The 19,581-nt window shown below is 35.4% G+C and overlaps 1 protein-coding gene across 8 annotated transcripts in view; it reads right to left on the bottom strand.

The window, feature by feature from the left end:
• LOC145660847 (NEDD8 ultimate buster 1-like) overlaps positions 1 to 19,581 on the bottom strand; it is a 405,125-nt gene that overhangs the window by 215,241 nt on the left and 170,303 nt on the right. For all 8 annotated transcript variants that reach the window (XM_081726271.1, XM_081726294.1, XM_081726280.1 and 5 more), the window contains one exon: positions 16,858 to 16,978. In XM_081726271.1, coding sequence (XP_081582397.1) covers positions 16,858 to 16,978 — 121 coding nt within the window. The remainder of the gene's footprint in view (positions 1 to 16,857; positions 16,979 to 19,581) is intronic.

Raw genomic sequence — 19,581 nt, 5'->3', positions numbered from 1 at the left:
AGCATTATCGTCCATAACTTTGCTTAACACTGATCTTAATTGACTTAACAAAATTTTAGTGCGACGCCTGCAATCCCCCTTTCAAGATACAATTAGTCCCTTCCAGTCGGCGTTAAACACAAGAAACCACTTACCAAGATTCGAGTTGTTGTAAGTTATTTTTTATTTGCTAAACTGCCGGCCTGCATTATCTCGTTTGATTTTCAAAATGTATTTGATCGACCGTCCCATGCATTTCTTTTTGTCGTGCTCCGAGCATATAATTTTCAGGAAGTCTTTATGAACTTTATTACTCACATCTATAGCACGGCCGCTGCCCTGCTACAGATAAGTGGTTGATTATCTTACTTTTCCCACTCCACTGCATAGACGTGTGCTCCAGGGTTGCCCATTTTTTACGTTTCTTTTTGACCTTGCACTAGAACCCTTCTTATATAAACTAGCAACATATATACAACTTCATCTCAATAATCACAGAAATATTTCGGTCACTGCCTTTGTTGCTGATGTTACGCTCAGCCGCAATATGTCCAATAATTTAACTTTATTAATGACCAAGTACAACAACTTAGTGATATTAGTGGTAAATTTCTTAATTTACGCCAAAAGTAATGATTGGAGAATGGATGGCATACATCTTCCTTTCTCGACAATTAATATGGTTGATAAAGTGAAAAAACTACGTATCACCTTCTCCAACAGTGTAGTCGACACTATAAACTCATTTGGGATCCAATACATTACGCATGATAAGTCTCAACCAAAAATTTATATTATTAAACCTCATTCAACGTACTCGGTATTTCAACAATTATTTGTGTGCTAAATTATGACACTATGATCATATACACCCAATCACAGAGCTGTATTTTCGCAAAATTAATTCTATTATTGACTGGTTTCTTTGGACAGGACAATATTTACATGACAATCGTAGCACTCTTACCTTACCTACTATACGTGGGGAATTGAAGCTAATTTCGATTCGAGCGAAATTTACTACTTGTTTTTTAACAAATAATTTTAGTCGATTTCATGTCCCTGATAGCTTTCTCCATCAATAGTTATCTTGTTGGATTACATCTTTCCCTGTATCTAACGACCTAATATAGAGTATCTAAAATATGCACCTGTGTATATTTAATACTGTGTACAAGGCTGCTCACACATACCTATTGCTGCGTCCATAACCTATTTCAATGTACCACTTACGTCTAATTAGTTGCATGCTCCTATTTACAACATTGTCGTTCTGCATATCCAAATGAAACTGTCAAAAAAAAAAAAAAAAAAGTTACTGATTTGGTCTAATCTTCATAATGTCACCTTGACCATGAAAGTCAGAAGTGTCTGGTATGAAATAGTACATGAACTAATTCCTAACAATATAAAATAAAAACACATTGGTGTGTTGTCTGTGGATATTTGCAGACAATGTAATCACTCAGCTGCAAGAGAACACAGACTGATGTTATATGCGTCTCCGTCTCTTACTATTTGGCATTTACAACAAATGTTACGTGTGGTACCATTGATCAAACTTCTGATCTTTTACAACAATATCGCTTTTTTAAATCTAACAAAACACAGCCTGACACATGATTAATTGGTCAAACATTGGTTTGTATCATGAACACATACCTATATGGGAATGAATATGCTTATGCGCTAGTTCTCAAAAATGGTAGTAAAATCTATTTTGTTAGCACAGAAAACAAATATTTTGCTAATTATTTACGTATCTTCTATAATAAATATATGATATAAATTATAATGTGAAAATTTAACACTTCTCCAAATGATGCTTTAAAAAAGCGTGTTAAAATGTCACTGATCCAGGGGTCAGGCGTTCGAAAATCCTCGATTTCTTTTATTTATTTATTTCTTTTATTTTTTACTTTTTTTTTTCCAACTGCCGCGTCGCCTTGGGTTCTGCTCGTAAACTACAACGTATGTCATTTAAAAAACGCGAGCGGCTCGCTCTCGCATTTCTCTAATTTTGTTTTCTCTTAGGACCACTTCGGTTAACCAGGTTAGGTTAGTTGGGGCTGGGAGAATCGAGACTATTACAAATTGGTCGTTGTACTGACACGAATGCCATCTAGAACCGATAAAAAATACATACAACAAAATTGGAGTATTTTACAGTTGTCGCATTAATATTGATAACGTAGTGGCCATTTATTTTCCAACAGAATGACTTCTATTGAGCGAAATACTGGAATATTACATAAGCATCTAAATATGTACAAATGAAATTGATGTTATCTGTTACAGCATTACAGAAAAAAATGAAAAACGATTTAACCATTTAAAATTAATTTCTGAACATAATTAGTATGTAATTCGAACTGGTATTTTTATCATGTCGCTTTGATTCAAATGCACTTCCTAACGAAGACAGAGAGGTTCAAAAAGTATGCAAAAACAGAGTATGTCACGACTCTCATGTTAGGTGCTTGAAATAGAACATCTTATTACAAAAAAGTGAGCGTGCCCTGTTTCCGAAAACTCCAATTCTTAACGGGAAAGGACAAGAAGAGGGTAATTTCTGTAATATTTTTCTCAATATATAAAAATACTATTGACGCTGTCTCTCTCATTATAATGGAATAACGGCTGAACCGTTTGAGATGAACTTTAGAAAATAAAGTTGGATCTAGCTGGGTTGTCATAATTTCATTTCAATTCAAAAACGAATCCTCAGAGGGAGAAAAGAAGTTCAAATATACGGTACCTTTCAAATGTTTTCCATGGACCTCTTCTTCTCGTGCAAAGAACAGGAATTTCACCTAGGATTGTAATTTTCTTTAGGAAATATATACCCTAAATACTACATTTCAGAGCAGTGATACACTTCATAGTTCATAATTTTTTAGTTGTATTATGCAGAGTTTCCTAGACGAAATATTCTTTCAGGTGACTGACAAATATGCCAGTGAAAAATATAATTTATACCGAAGTAGCTTAGTTGTTCTCGTGATAGCAAATGAACCATTTCGTCATAATTTGCGTTCATTATTTTCATTTTTGCGTTTTTTTTATGCGAGGGTCACCCAGAAAAAAAAGACTGATTTTAGCTATACAAAATGCAAAACACAATATTTATTAGAAAAACAATTCTGTTACATACCTAAAGCTTCCCTTACTTCTTCACATAATCACTATCTTCATGTAAACATTTGTCGTATCACGAGCTTCAGAATTGCCATGTTTTACTCTTCTGACGCCAGTTCATTGAGCCAGGTGGTCACTGCATTCCCCAACTCTTCATCACTTCCAAAACGTTTACCGCCTAGAAGCTCTTTCAGCTTAGGGAAGAGGTGGACATTGCTAGAAGCAAGGTCAAGACTATAGACTAGGTGATCAAAAATTTTCCATCCGAACTGATTCAGTAATTCTTACGTTACAGTAGCAGTATGACAACGGGCATTGTCGTGAAGAAGCGCAATTACTCCGGAGTGCATTCCTCGCCTCCCGTTTTGGATGGATCGCAGTAGTTTTCTTAGAATCTCACGATCTGCATTGGCCGTAGTGCCATTTGGCACGAAATCAACCAAAAGAAAACCTTTACGATTACAACATATGGTTGTCATGACCTTTTGTGTTGAGAGAATCCGTTTGAATTTTTCCGGTTTTCTGAGTGATGAGAGATCATGACACTCAAGTGATTGGCATTAGCTCTCTGGGATGATGTGGCACACCCATTCCTCATCACCAATCATAATTTAATCAAGAAATTCATCTCCATCTGTATGATATCGTGTCTATAATACCAATGCTGAGTCTGTTGTCAGAGTTTTATGTTGGTCACCCAGTTGCCGCGGAACCCACAGCGCACAACTTTTATTGTAGCCGAGATGCTGCGACACAATTTCACCAAGCAAAGAACGAAAAATGTCTGAAAACACAATGTTCAATTCGTCGAGAGTAAATAGCCTGTCTTGCAAGATTCTGTTGTTCACTCAATCTTCAGGTCTTCTGTAATGAGTGATGGGCGTCCAGATCGAATTTCATCGTGAGCATTTGTTCGTCCATTGTAGAACATTTCACACCATTTTCTCACATTTCTTTCCTTCATTAGATTATCACCATACTCTGCTTTTAGTTGCCGGTATATTTCTGCCGGTTTCACCTTTTGAGCATTAAGAAATCGAATAACGTTCCTTACCTCATTTTCGGCGGGATTTTCAATCATGTAGTTCATTTTGACCACCCCAATTGCGCAAGGGCGACTTCTTCCAACCTCCACTTACAGCGTTATAAGCACAACTGTTACGGAAGCCATTTGACCCTGAAAAGAGAAAGAGGAATGAGCTCCGCGGCAGAAATGTGCAAGCGGTCATTTGTTTGAAGGGACAGTGACCACCTGGCTTAATGTACTGGTGGCAGAAAAGTATAACATGGAAATTCTGAAGCTTGTGAACAGATACGGCAAATATTCAAAAAAGAGTGGTGATTATATAGAAAAGTGGGGAAAGCTTTAGGTATGTAATAAAATTGTTTTTTCAATAAATATTATGTTTTTCATTTTGTATAACTAAACAGTCCTTATTTTCTAGATGATCCTCAGATATATATGTATATACTTTTATTGAATGATGGATTTCAATGTGTTTTCAAACACTGCCAAATGGTTACTCTCCTTACTCCTTGTTATGTTACCACAGAGAGTATATCACATAGTAATTGCAAATAGGTGAACGATTTTGAAGCAAATTTTACTCGTTAGTGAAAACAAAACAACGTTCTCCTAACGGGAATTGAACTTAGATATGTGACTTTGATGTCGAGAATGGTAACCACTCAATCAGGAGAAACAGGTTTATTGGCATTAAATAGTCGTTATACGTTGTAAAAGTACCTAGGAAATTCTAAGCCTCAACTGAAGTCAAGTTACAGAAGAAATTGATAAAATTAGGCAACTTCGCAAGAAGTTTTCTGTGTGTTTGGGAAATTAACTTTATTCAAGATAAAAATCTTGTGTAGTTCCTATTGGCTTCTACGACGGTTCTTAGTCGCCTTGGTATAGAGTTAACAACGCTTGCGACATACCAGTGTCCGTGTGCCACTTCCTCCCACGTATTAAGAACTAGCTCCTACAAAATGTCAGCTCTCCTTAGTATTTTGTCAGGTCAATTCTCTTGTACAGCTGTCCATTGCATTCAGATTAGATGCTCTAGGAACACAGTCAACTAAATCAATATTTTCTTTTTCTTAAAGCCAGGCTTGAACTTAATGAGAATAATGAATTGAATAGAAATCATTTCTGAATTTCAACTATGTCGTTTTACGTTGCCTACTCAATCGGTCCTCTATATGGAGTAACTCAACTATTGTCTCCTTATATAAGCACTCTCAGCAGTGAACAGTAACATGCACCATTCAATGTGGTCAATGCATGTGCTGCGAATCATGTTTCCTTAGAGAGTCCAGGAATTGTTTATAGCCATCACTTGATAGGGAAATATCTTACACACAATCATAGTCAACGTCTTGCGAATAAAATCAGAAAAATAAACACATTGCTGAACAAGACTGCACTTATTTAATATAAAAACACATTTACACGTAACGTTTCGATCTTCTAGCCAAGATCCTCATCAGAGTGTACGTCTGATGAGGATCTTGGCTAGAAGATCGAAACGTCACGTGTAAATGTGTTTTTATATTAAATAAGTGCAGTCTTGTTCAGCAGTGTGTTTATTTTTCGGAAATATCTTCTCGTCTGTGAATAGTACATGATTCCAGTTACGATGAATATCTGCCTCAATAAGTAAATTATTCATTGCAGCTTTGGAAAATTCAAGATTGACCAAAGCAGTATATATTTAAGATTATATATTTGTGTTACAGTTTCGGCTATGTAACATAGCCTTCCTCAGACACATTATGAGATAAATATCCAATTTTGACAGCTTATATATAAATCTGAATGCAAGACACGGTTACTTTCTCTTTACAAAATGTAAACTTTTAATTGGCTCTAAAAAGGAGAATAGACAAGTGGAAGGACAGGAGGAAGGAGATACCCAAGAGACAGCAGACAGTGTTCTTAAGGAAGTGTGTAGAAGAGAACACCACACCGAAAGGACTTGGATAATTAAGAAAGGATTGATGTATCAATCAGTGAGAAACAAAAAGTTGATTAAGAAAGCAGAAAAGTAGCTCATGTGGGACACCATAAGGAGAACTAAAGAAGTGGAAGGCAGTGAGAAACGGACTAGAGAAGAGAGAGCAAGAATTGAAAATAAGTTATCGATATTTGTGAGAAGAAGAAGTAGTGAGAGGTTTGAACAAGTGGGAAAAGAAATTTGAAGAAAAAGAGAGAAATATTGAAAGAAAAAGGAAAGAAGCTTGGATGGACTGAGCAAGAAAAAGTAAGTGCAAACAGGGTAGTAACAATAAGAAATGTAGAATTAACAGACCAAGAAAAGAAATGTTTGGAATTAGGCTACAAGTTTAAAGTGAAAGAAGAGAAGGCAGAAGTAAAAGAGGTAGTATACACAGTAGAAAAGGCAATTATGGGAATAAAAGAACCAAAGCAGAGGGAAAGAATTAGGAGGAAAGCAGTAGTCATAGTAAAAGAAAACATAAACAGAAAAGCAGGAAACCTTAAGAAAGAAGAGAAAGAAGAATTAAGAAAGTTCAGGAGGAGAAAGGACATCGTGGTAGCACAGGCAGATAAAGGAGGGGCGACAGTGGTAATGGAGAAGGAATGGTACAAAAAGAAACTCGAAGAACTATGCGATGACACGTATGAAGTATGTGAGAGATGATATAAGAATCAAGATAATTGAGGAGGGAGAAAAACAAGGTTTCAAGAAATTAATCAATAAAACAGGAAGAATACCGAATTTGAAAGGTTTCCCAATAATTCACAAAAGAGAAATTAAATTAAGACCGGTGATGGATTGTAGGAACAACGTTTTCGAATTAGATGAAGAATTAAAACAGATTGTAGAAGATAAGAGAAGGACAGGAGAGTAGCAGAGTGAAAAACACAGAGGAGGTAAAACGTGCCCTAGAACGAGTGGGAGACAGAAGAGAGGGAACCATATTGTTCAGTGTTGATGTAAAGGCAATGTTTCCGAGCATCAAGAGGAAGTACGTGTTAAAAACAGTAGAAGAAATGGAAAATAAGATTATAACAAAATGGAAAAAGGAGAAGGTGTTGAAGGCCCTAAAGCTGATATGGGAGAATAGTGTATGCATGATTGGTGAAAAATTAGTGAGAATAAAAGAGGGGCTAAGCATAGATTCGAGACTGAGTCCGGTACTAGCAGAGATTGTAATGAATAGGTAGGAACAGAAAGTAAAAGAAAAAGGAGGACAAAATCTTATAATGTTTTGTAGATATGTAGATGATTGCCTTGGAATATGGAAAGGAACTAAGAGACAGTTGGAGAAATTTGTTAAAATAATTGAGGACGAAGAAAAAGGGATTAGGCTAGAAATGGAGATAGAAGAAGGGAGGAAAATCCACTTCATGGACATGACTATAGAGAAAATAGGAGGAAAATTCGAAACGAGATGGTACAGGAAAGAATGCAATGCCGGGATATACTGCCACAAGAGGAGCGACGTAGACAGGGGAACTAAGAAGAATTTTATACAGAACATGAAACAGAGAATAATAATGGTAGATAGCAACGAAGAAAGAAGGAAAGAAGACATAGAAATACTGTACCAGTTATTAAAGGGAAACGGATACAGAAGAGAAGATTTAGAAGAAAGAAAAAGAGGAAGAAAAGAAGAAGAAGCAAAGAAGGAAAAGCATGGTTTGGTATTGAAAGTTTAGGAGAGAAAACGGAGATCCTGAAGAACCTGTTAAGAAAGGAACGGATTAGAAGTTACAGGGAAGGAGGAAAGAGGCTAATAGACTTAGTGAGAGAGTAAAGCTAGAAGAAAGAAAAGGAGATAAGATCAGAAGAGGAAGGAGTAGTGTACCAGGTTAATTGTAAAGAGTGCGATATGAAGTACATAGGGGAAACAGGAAAGAGATTAGAAGAAAGGATAAAACAACATAAGGACGATGCCAGACTAAAAAGAGAGAACAACGCAATATATAAACACATTAAAGACACGGGACATGAGATAGATTGGGAAGGAATAAAAGGATTAGAAAGGGAGAAAAGGAGTGTGATAAGAAAGTGAAAGAAGCCCAGTGGATTAAGAAATATGGGAAGGAGAAGTTGATGAATTGGTCTAGTGGACTTGTGATACCGGGTACACGAATTATGGGAAAAGATGACACACAGAAAGAAAGAACTAAAAGGATCAACATGAGCTGTTGGAGCAGGTATACTATGGAGAACAGCAGATGTGCATAGCGAATAGAAAGTGTAAGTGACAAACACCTAATTAAAAGTTTCATAACAGGTGCGCAAAAAGAGAAAGTGCAATTAAAAGTTCACATTTTGTAAAGAGAAAGTGGGCATGTCTTTCATTCAGATTGTATATAAGCTGTCAAAATTGGATATTTTTCTCATACTGTGTCTGAGGAAGGCTATGTTACATAGCCGAAACTGTAACACAAATATATCATCTTAAATATACACACTGCTTTGGTCACTTGGATTTTTATTAGCTGCCTCAACAAATGTTAGCCGGTCGATTTTATGGATATCTGTCATTTTCTCCTTACGTCGGCTCGATAAGCCCTAAGATTAGCATTTCTTGACGTCACTGAGCAGTAAGAAAGATTTCGGAAAACGAGATGCTATCACTAACTTTCGGGAAGTCATAAAAGGATTCTGACGGCCGAGATTAATCAAGACCTGATCTTGTTGCTGGGTAGAACGCTTTGAAGAAGGGTGCTGCTTTCCGAGCCACAGTGCCTTTTCCCCTGTGCTTCCTCGACCAAATGAATACTGTCGCACGAGAAATATCGAGTTGTTGTTCGAGGCTACTTTTATCTGCGCCACCCGGTACTTACGAAAACAAAAGCAGATAGCAGATTTATCGTTTATAAGTAACAAATTTGACATACAGAAGTTTCTCAATTTCCCAACTTCAATCTTGAAATTTCGCAAAAGGAGTCAGGTCGCGCCAAGAACATAGCAAGATTATATCTTAAGGGTTCATTTCAATGTTCTGGAAGTTCTATTCAGGAGTACTTTTAAAACTTTTTTTTTTAAAGAGTCACTTAAAGGTTCTTTTATTTTGTTAAAAAAAAAAAAAACTTTGGATAAGTTTCTGTCATACATAGCTTACTAGCTGAAATGCCCGACCTTCGCAAGAAAAAGAATCTTTACGGAAAAAACGAAAAGTATATTTAAAGTCTTTATACTTTACTTAAAATCTTTCTACTTTATACCTTACTATATTCTTTTGCATTTTACTAAAAATATGAAGTAAATAAATAAATAATAAAGATCTGGCCCAGGCTAAGTACAAACAATATTCAAAAATTTATTTCAAAGGTATCAAACGTTTTGCTGTGAAAATGAAAATGAGAAAACTTCAAAATCATATATATATCATTCAAGACTGTATATCTGACTGGTCTAACCTAGTTGGTTTAAGTCCTCCTGAAATAACGGACAGAAGTTCGCCAATCATGAAATTATATCAATCAGTGTTATTACAAGAAGCAGACAGTCAAGAGGATAAGACCTCTTCCGCTTAAGACTTCTCCCCTCCTCATCACCAATTGCAGGTGCTTGGCTACAAGCATTACCTTCACACACCCTAGGACTGCACCTTCCAAACAAAAGTTTTCGTATTGCAGTTGCACTTCGCCTAAGAGCAGACATCTGTTAATCACACAACTATTCTAAATGTGGTGCATCAGTCAAGCAGAATGGTCTACACGGTCTGTCTTGTATAAGTAGCTCCGGAAGACATGTGAGGCATTCGAATGTGAATGACATATCTGGAGAGCACTCACATCGGCGGAAGTTCCATCTGTTCGTGAACCTACAGAATGTAACAGATCTGATGGCAAAAGAACAGATGGGATGACGCTGGTACCATGGAAGAGGGAAGGATTCTTCTCTGGGATTTCACCTGCTCCGACACTTTCTCGTCATCTAATCTCACTCTTTCTTCATCTCGAGAAGGAGCAATTGCAGCCTGCAGAGAATGCGAGAAAAGAAGAAAATATAAAGATCTACTCGATAGGTATATGTTCGTGCCCGTAGCCATTGAATCGAGCGGCACTTGGAGCCTCGAAGGACTCAATTTCATCAAAGAAGTAGGCAAACGTATTGCACACGTTACTGGTGACAAGCGGGCTACTACTTTTCTGATACAACGTATCAGCATAGCAGTTCAGCGTGGAAATGTGGCTTCCATTTTAGGTACATTACCTCCTGGCAAATTATTAGAAGAAGTTTTCCTTTTATAACTAACTGTTCAAAATTCGCTGTTTTATCTTTCTGTAAAAACAAATAACTTGAAAAAATCATAAAATAAGATTCGATTATTATTATTATTATTATTATTATTATTATTATTATTATTATTATTATTATTATTATTATTATTATTATTATTATATATTAAGAAAAAAACTACAATTTCATTACTTCATCCTCTTGTCACCGGAATTTCCGAATATGTTGGGGCACGTGTCAACATTGCTCTTAATAAGAAGGTCATATGTCAAGTTTCACCTCCCTAACATAAGAGGCTAATGAGATACTCTACTTTTGACATTCACTGAAACTCCCTTTCCCCCTTAGGTGTCATATTTTAAAAAAGTGCGATTACAAGAACAGTCAAAGACATTACCTATGTTTAAAACTTTACTTCAATTAGTTCAGTCCCTCCATCATTATAATGTAACAGACAACGTCTTTTTAATGTTAATAATATACTAATTGAAATGCCCGTATTTCCCACAAGAAGGATAGGATTAGGGTCAATCCATACGAAGTGGTCCAGAGGTGGTTGCTTGACCATCTCCGAAAATTATAAAAATTTGAGTGTGATGAACCTTGTGTATGGGAAGGTCAATAATATCATTCACGTTGTCGTATGTGCAAGTGTTCCTAAATGGCGGCCACATCTTTGTTGTCGGTGAAGTGCCAATTTTTGCATTTGCAAGTGTTTACAAAAATTACAGTTGCTCAGGACGTAGGAATCAGGCGAATACCAAACAAAAACGATTGTTTACAGGAGAGAATGAGGTACACGGATAATATAAACTTTTGCGTCTAAATAAACATACAGGGTTGCAAACCAACACACGAACTCACCGGAAAAACTACAGAAAATTACACTTTTGAAAGGGCTGTATTTTCGAATGGTACAAAGTGGGGGGTTCATAAGTTTTGTGCTGAATACTATTGCATGTAAAGAGTCTGTAGAAATAGCCACGTGGCATGATACTAGTGGCATCGTAGATTTATGGGGGTCCGAAAGTTGAAGTTTGTGATTTTGATGCCATAAAGTAATTCTGTATGTGAATAAACTATTGCAAAAAAATCATGACTAATATTACACGGAGAAAATAGTGAGGGCATGGTAAAAACTCGAAGAAAGCACTGCGTGACGATGGTCGTAGCCCGGAAGAAGTTAAATGTTTAGAAATATTTCATGCTAGATCTCAAAAACTACGCATGGTGCAGCAATTAGACCCGCTTTTTTGTGTGTGTGTGTGTTCAGTGGTCTTGCGAGTGGCGTTTGCTTCATCTTTCTGGCTCCATGATCATTGCCACGTCTATATGGTAAGGGGGTTAGCTCACAGTTGCACCCACGACACACATCATCGAATTGGATCGCAGTATTAAGGCACTTAATGTATCAGCAACGTATCATTGAAATCCAATCACAGTTACGGAAGTTAATATGTTTACAAAGTTTCGTTATATAGGATAGACTAGTTTTTGGCTAGCTGGAGACTTCGGCCCCACACCTCCGCATTTGCTCGGCCTATGGCCTCGAACCTCTGAAACCTACAATTCTACCAAATTTCAAGTTTCTTTTCGTATTTCAAGTATCTAAAAGATAAGATATTGTAAAACAAGAAAACAACCATTTAAATAACATGGGAATTACTTCATCCCCCAATAGATACCTTAAAAATTAAAAATATTCACTTTCGGCAATTTTCCTGTGGGTTAGTCCCGAAAGTATACAATCGTCCCAAATTTCATCATTCTAATCCTAACGGAACTGACTAAACATTCTGGGGTCTAGAAGATGTCCCATATAAGTAACATTGGGAAGACTTTTCAGTTCCCCATAAAAACTCTCTACGGTTGAACTTTTTTATTTTTGGTGATTTACTTAAGTAACGCTAACGGAAACGTACAAGAATATCGAATTTCAAGTTTCTATTTCAATTCCAAGTACCTAAAATATGAGATTATAAGTCCAAAAAAGGGCTCATCTAAGTAACGTAGAGAATTTCTTCATCCAACTTAGACTCCCTAAAAATTAAAAATATTAACTTCTGGCAATTTTTCTGTAGGTTAGTACTTGTAAGCTACAATCATGCTAAATCTTGACCTTCCACGTGAATCGGAAGTACCCCTTTATTTTACTTCAGTTCATGTAGTTTTATGTATAGTTAGGATAGATGTAACGCAACCTTTTGAAGATATTAACTTCCCTAACTGAGACTGGATTTCAATGTCACTTTGTTGATACATTAAGTGCCCTAATACCGTGGTCCAGTTGACGATAGGTGTCGTGAGTGCAAGAGGAAGCTAACCCCCTTACCATATAGACGTGGCAATGATCATGGAGCTAAGAAAATGGAACAAACACCACTCGCAAGCTTTTACACAACTCAACACAAACAAAAGCGGGCCTAATTGCTGCACCATGCATAGTTTTTGAGATCTAGCACGAACATAATAAAAACATTAAAATTTTTTCGTGCTACGACCATCGTCACGCACGTGCTTTCTTTGAGTTTTTACCATGTCCTCACTTTTTTATCCCTGTAATATCAGTCATGATCTTTTTGCAATAGTTTATTCACATACAGAATTACTTTGTGGCATAAGCAGCAATTTTTAGCACTTCGCCCTCTTGAGATATTACGCCCCAAAAATGGCATCAAAATCAAAAACTTCAACTTTCGGACCCCATAAATCTACGGTGCTTGTAGTATCATAGCCGTGGATATTTCTACAGACTCTTTATATGAAATAGTATTCAGCAGAAATCTTATGAACCCCCACTTTATGCCATTCCAAAATAAAGCCTTTTCAAAAGTGTAATTTTCTGCAGTTTTTCCGGTGATTTAACGTATTGGTTTGCAACCCTGCATATTTAGAGCCTCAATCTCTTCTTTAAACATTCGTTTTTGTTTGGTGTTCGTCTGATTCGTACGTTCTGAGCAACTGTAATTTTCGTAAACGCTTGCAAAGGCAGAAATTGGCACTCCACCGACAGCAAAGATGGCCGCCATTTAGGAACACTTACACATGCGAAAACGTGAATGATGTTATTGTCCTTCTCATACAAACGGTTCGTCACACTCAATTTTTTTATAATTTTCGTTGATGGTCGAGCAATCATTTTCCCCATTTTTATACCACTTCAGATGGACTGACCCATTATTGAAAATATTTAAACCTATTTGTTCCTTTGGTTTTCGTATGTCAATGTAAGTATAATGATAAGAATAGAAAAAGATACTTTATATTTATAATATATTTTTAAAAACCCTATTTTTCCTTACGGTACATCCTTTAATCAAAGTGTTGTGGAAGAAGACCACCTCGAGGTAGGTACCTGGTAAGGTACTAAGTAAGTTTCAAAGATATGTGTTCAAATAACCCATAAACTAAAGTGTTGTTATTTTTTCTCGTTGAAACTGCACTTTCCTGGCAATCTTACGTCTCGGAACGTAAATTTGAATACTTTGACATCTGTAACAGCAGTGAGCATTGATGTATGTCATTATATTCTGAATACACAATAGTAATTCTGTTTTTGTATTGTTATTTTTTTTATTAAGAATCCCTGTAAACTATTTTGTTCGTCCAAGAAATCGTGTCCACTCATATCATAGAAACCACATTTAAGCACACATCATCACCAAAATTCTTCAAGTTCTGTAGAGAGGAGGCACAAAAGGTGTGACACTTCATGTAAGAAGGTACTGGCTTGTTTTCTTGATTCACAAAGGCACTACCTGTTCCTAATATTGAGATGGTCACGGTCGTCTGCATATGCTTTTCATCGTTCATGTCACTTGTTACCGTATGATGTTACAAACAAAAACCCCCTACGGCAAATGTTGCAGCTAACAGAAAATTTGTCACTTGGTACTTCACGTATCCATGACAAAAAATTACCAAACAATCAGGAAGAACTGAACGTGGTCTTCGAATAATTAGAAACTGTCATGCTTGTTTCGTGCACTGAACCACTGTATACAACGAACACTGAACATCACAACTACAATACTTTTTCAATTTTCATGCTGCCTCTGCAATTTGAATCACCACACTAAACTAGCGAAAACCATTACTATACATCCCCCCTCCCCACCTGAGGTAAGAGAGAGGTGACGATGGTAATGAAAATGAAAGGAAGTAAGATAGTGGGAGGGAAACCGGAGAATCCGACGCACACAGTGTTTGTTTACCAAAAAACCTACTTGACGACAGGTTCCGTCTCTCTGTGAGAGCTGGAATCCAAACGAGACCCCGCTCGCAAGAGTGTGCACTCTACCACTGAGCCACCACGGCCCACCTGATGTGTTGTTTTGTACCTATCCTTTAGTTCACTGGACAAGGTATCTGTCCTTTTAATGCAGAAAATGATGGAAATGACTATATGAAACCTGTTCATATGATGAATATTCGAATTTCAATAGTACTAGTTCAGACTTTAGAAGTCAAAAATCAAAAAGTCAAATTCGATAACTTCAAACAAACGTCTAGTGGTATGATTGTAAGAAAGCTTATTTAAATATACTGTAAACAAGATTTGAGTCAGCTTCCTGTGTAACAAAGGTCAGAAGGAGTTGGTTTGAGATTCACATCAAAACTTTATTATTATTATTATTATTATTATTTTCTTTGCTAATTTTCGAGTCCCAATAATTCTATACTCAATCAAACAAGGCGCAAAAATTTATCACAAATTCATACCTGGACCAAACTCACGAAATACTACAAATTCGTAAAGTAACGTGAAAGCTCTGTTTTATTTGTTAATTACAAATTGAATGATTATTCTATTTTCTTCAAGAATGTATTTGTGATACAGCAACTCGTATTTTTATTTCAACATCACCCGATTTGCTTCGCTTTATTGACACTGTTACTGGAATTGGTTCTTCTTGTTCATGTATTAAATGAAGATATTTTAAAACCATTTTATTGCAATGATTGTTTCGCTTCTCTTCGTCACTCTGTAACGAAGATTTCAAACGATTAGCATTTCTTCACCCAAACTTGATTCACGTTTTTCTCATTAATTTGATGGTGAATGAACTTGATAAAGAGACAAAAGACATTTGCTTACTTTGTTTTATTCCACGTTATTTGTTTAACGAATAACTTTTATAACACACCAGTTACAACAGAAGCAATAATTCAGGTAAGAATCCTCCGAATTGTGATACTATATGATTTATTTTCTTATTAGAATATACTATTTTGTCTAAAAAAATGTGTGAGTTCTTAACATATGCTTGCTAAATACTTGTAAACGGAGCACTGGCTTGGGACATTATAAGGATATTCAAACATATCATTAAATATTGCGCCATAGCTGGTATTGTTTATGTAAGTATAGGAAAGAAAGGAAAGAAATTGGGACATATTTATAGAAATTCGTTTATTGGTTGACGAAAATAGTTTGAAATTGGTTTGCTGTAAAATAATTTAAACAACGCTCGAAAATTCCTTAGTTGAAAATTTCTAGAATTCGTTTATTTATTTATTTATTTATCATGAGACTTTTCTCAAAAAAATAAATATATAAATAAACTTTCGAAACTTGATCGCTGAAAAATTTTAGATGAATTTATTGCAAAATTTCATCTTTCTTTTTAATTCGCCGAATAATGTTTAGGATATTTTCCTTGCCCGAAAATTCTATTCTAGAATCCAGTCAATGGAACTCTTTTCGGATTAAAAATTTTTATTATCATAAAGTGTAATGTGAAACATTATAAATTTGGATGGTGAATGCCGGTTGAGAATAATAGGATGACGAAACTTTTTTTTTTTCGAACGTAACGTTACTTTAATTACGAGTACATCATGTCGAATAGTTGTTCTGAAGAATTAGTGCTCGAGTAGATTGCAAGATGCCAATGGCCTATTGACAGTTTACATGACAGAATGCATATTGTTTCTACAGCACACTTCGAGACCCCCGATGAACCTGGACAGGCATTTAATTATCAAGTCTGTATCATTTACAACAAATAGAGATACTTACGCCTAGATACTATCTATCATTAGATATGTTTTGTTCTACAAGAGTGTTTTGCGCAGTAGAAGGTTCTAGGTCATTTACCTACTTAATACAAAGGTTCAGTTCATCAGTAGAAAAAGAGCGAAAAGTTAGTACTGTTTTCTTGAAGTTTCAAAAGATTAAAATCTTGGAGTACGTTAAATGATTGAAAACTAGAATTGGAATACCGCGTAAAAATTGATGGTGAAGTAAATATAGCTTTATTAAACAGATATCCATTTGAGGACATAAATTAATATTCTTCTGAATTTCTATAACGCTAAGAAGCTAGATTTTGTAAATAAGCCATTTTTATTTTTCGTGTTTCCAAGCAATAATAACATCAAGGTTTAAGTTGAGTGTGTATACCACTCAGCGCACTTACTATCTCTATATCGAATGGAAATATATTTAAAGTGATCTACACTTCATGTCGAACCAGAAATATTAGTAATCTCAATGGAGTATATATCTTCTTACCTTAAGTACATCAGCATTATCATGTAAAAGGACAGCCATTATTTGCGATCCATTACTTAAGCCCTGACTCTGCAAATTCTCCTCATCTTTCATCACTCTTCCACGGCATATAAGTTTTATTCTTAAATAAAAAGAAAGGAATTATAAGAAATAGTATGAAATTAATTTTACTTATATTAAATATAAATAAGACGAACTATAAACGAAAGTAACTATATTTGTAACTTAATAATTCTTGAACCACTGACTGATCTCGATAGAAATTTGCAACATAGATGAGGTTCCGGCCTGGGATGATTTTATCATTTCACTTTGAAGGTGCAACTTGGAGGAAGTAAGTCCGGATATATATTGAAAATTACTGATCTTAGTGTCGAACCCACAGTTTCCGGGTTGCTGAGATGAACAGTAACATTTCCGATGAAGCTGTCATATATATACCCTCCCCTTCCCCCAAGTAGCAGTGCTGAATTTGAATTTAAGCTTCATCGGAAATGTCACTGTTCATCTCAGCAACCCGGAAACTGTGGGTTCGACACTATATAATGATCGAAAATGACCGATATTAATGTCAAATCCGTATTTTTCGGGGTTGCTGGGATGAATAGTAACACTTCCGACGCTGTTAAAATAAAAATTCAGGCAACTTAGGAAACGGGGAAGGGGATATATATATATATATATATATATATATATATATATATATATATATATATATATATATATATATAATGATCAAAAATAGCCGATATCAGTGTCGAATTTATAGTTTTCGGGGTCGCTGAGGTGAATAGTGACACTTTCGATGCCGTTTAAATCCAAATTTATCCCCGCAAATTGTTCGAGGGAGAGGTATATAAAAATGATGCAAAATGATCGATATTAGTGTCGAATCCATAGATTTCGGGGTGGCTGAGATGAACAGTGACACTTCCGATGCCGTTTAAATCGAAATTCAGCCCCCATTAGTACTCGTAAAAGGGAAGGGTGACATGCAAAAGTAATAGAAAATGACTTATATTAGAGTCGAATTCATAGTTTTGGGGGTCCTTAAGTTCACTGGTGACAGTTTTGGTGCCCCTTATGCCCAAAATGAAACGTATTCTCACCGTGCTAAGAACGGATATTTTAGTTGGCTCCCGGAGCTTTAATATATTTGTCACTGCTCAAATTTACGCACTTGTGTATGTGTGTATATGTAAAAGATCATCTCTCTTTTTGAGTTATTCGAAAACTATAGAAATAATGAAGAGGAATTTTTATCAGAAATCAGAAAACTAAAAAGTAAAATTAAAGCTGTTGCTCTAAATATTTTTCCTGGGAGCGAAATACGATGTATAGGTGCAGCAGACACGTTACAACAAATAAGATTAGTATCAGACGAATAAAAAGTTTATAAATTATTTTTCCGGGTTTTGCCAATATTTCCGAACAAAAGATTTTTTCTAATGGGTTCAAAATTTCCGGAAATTTTACAAAGCACAAGGAAGATATGTATCTCCATAAAATAAATATTTGATTTTAACATACTGGTATTAACTAAAATGATTCTGGCCCTGTTACTTTAACACTTCCGTCCCCTGTCATAAAACGGTAACTTTATAAGATTACTTAAGATAATTTCAATGCGTCTATATTAATTAATATAACTAGGATTATATTTTAGTATCTTTTGTAGCCATAACTCCATTCTATCACGGTGCTAACTTTAATGGAGTGGTGCAAACAAAACTTCCCTATTCTAGTACGAGAAACAACTACTCAATGATCTGAACTGTAAACTAGTAAATATAAAATAGTTCTCTTTTTAAAAGCTTAATGTAGTAAAATGTTCGAAAATTTCAATTTTTCCGGTTTTTTTTTCAAGCTCGGGAGAAACCAGAAACCTTAGGGAGTTTCTTTACCCAAAATTTCCGGTTTTTTTTTTTTTTCAGGCCTTTACAACACTAGTCAGGAATTAACTCCCAAACGTTTTCGGTGTTGTTTTGAAACACCCTATATATATATATATATATATATATATATATATATATATATATATATATATATATAGCGAGAGAGAGAGGGAGATGATAGACAGATAGATAGATAAAAATATAGATATATGAGAGAGAGAGATATTAAATACACTAAGTATATCATTATCATCAAGTACTCGTATTAAACATAACGCTACCACATTAAGTTAACAGTTAAATAAAGCAGATGTAACATTGTCTCTCTTTACTGTTGAAAAAACACTAGTAACAGTTCAGCTGTCAAAATTTATGTAAGTTCCTGGTATTCCCAAATTCCCGAAATTAGTCTTCGTATCACAGTTCGCGAAGACCAGTCTGTAGCCGACAAAAAGTAGTATTCAGGTGCACACAGTTGATATGTGGTAAAGGGGCATATATATTACGAAATCATTATTGTAAGCAACCTTATAGAATCGACATATTACTTGTTTGGGATGGGTATGTGTTAACAGATGGAACAATAAAATTCATTTTTTCGTTTGTATAATATACGAGACAGACAGTCTCGTTTCGAAATAGCTTGTTTCGGGGCAGGACGAGAATTAATAGGGGAAATACGCTCCACATCAAACATGTCCTGTTACTATTATAAATGCAATTATCATCATTAATGAAATATTCACATCATCATCATTAATATTCACATAAACATTTATCACTTTAGGACATATTTAATAAATACCAATTTGCCAGTAAAAAGTGGCTG

Source organism: Thermobia domestica, chromosome 1, assembly GCF_964235325.1.
Source record: "Thermobia domestica chromosome 1, izTheDome1.hap1.1, whole genome shotgun sequence".
Classification (NCBI taxonomy): Eukaryota; Metazoa; Arthropoda; class Insecta; order Zygentoma; family Lepismatidae; genus Thermobia; species Thermobia domestica.
Note: the sequence above shows the minus strand (reverse complement) of the source record. Positions and strands in the feature narration are given on the sequence as shown.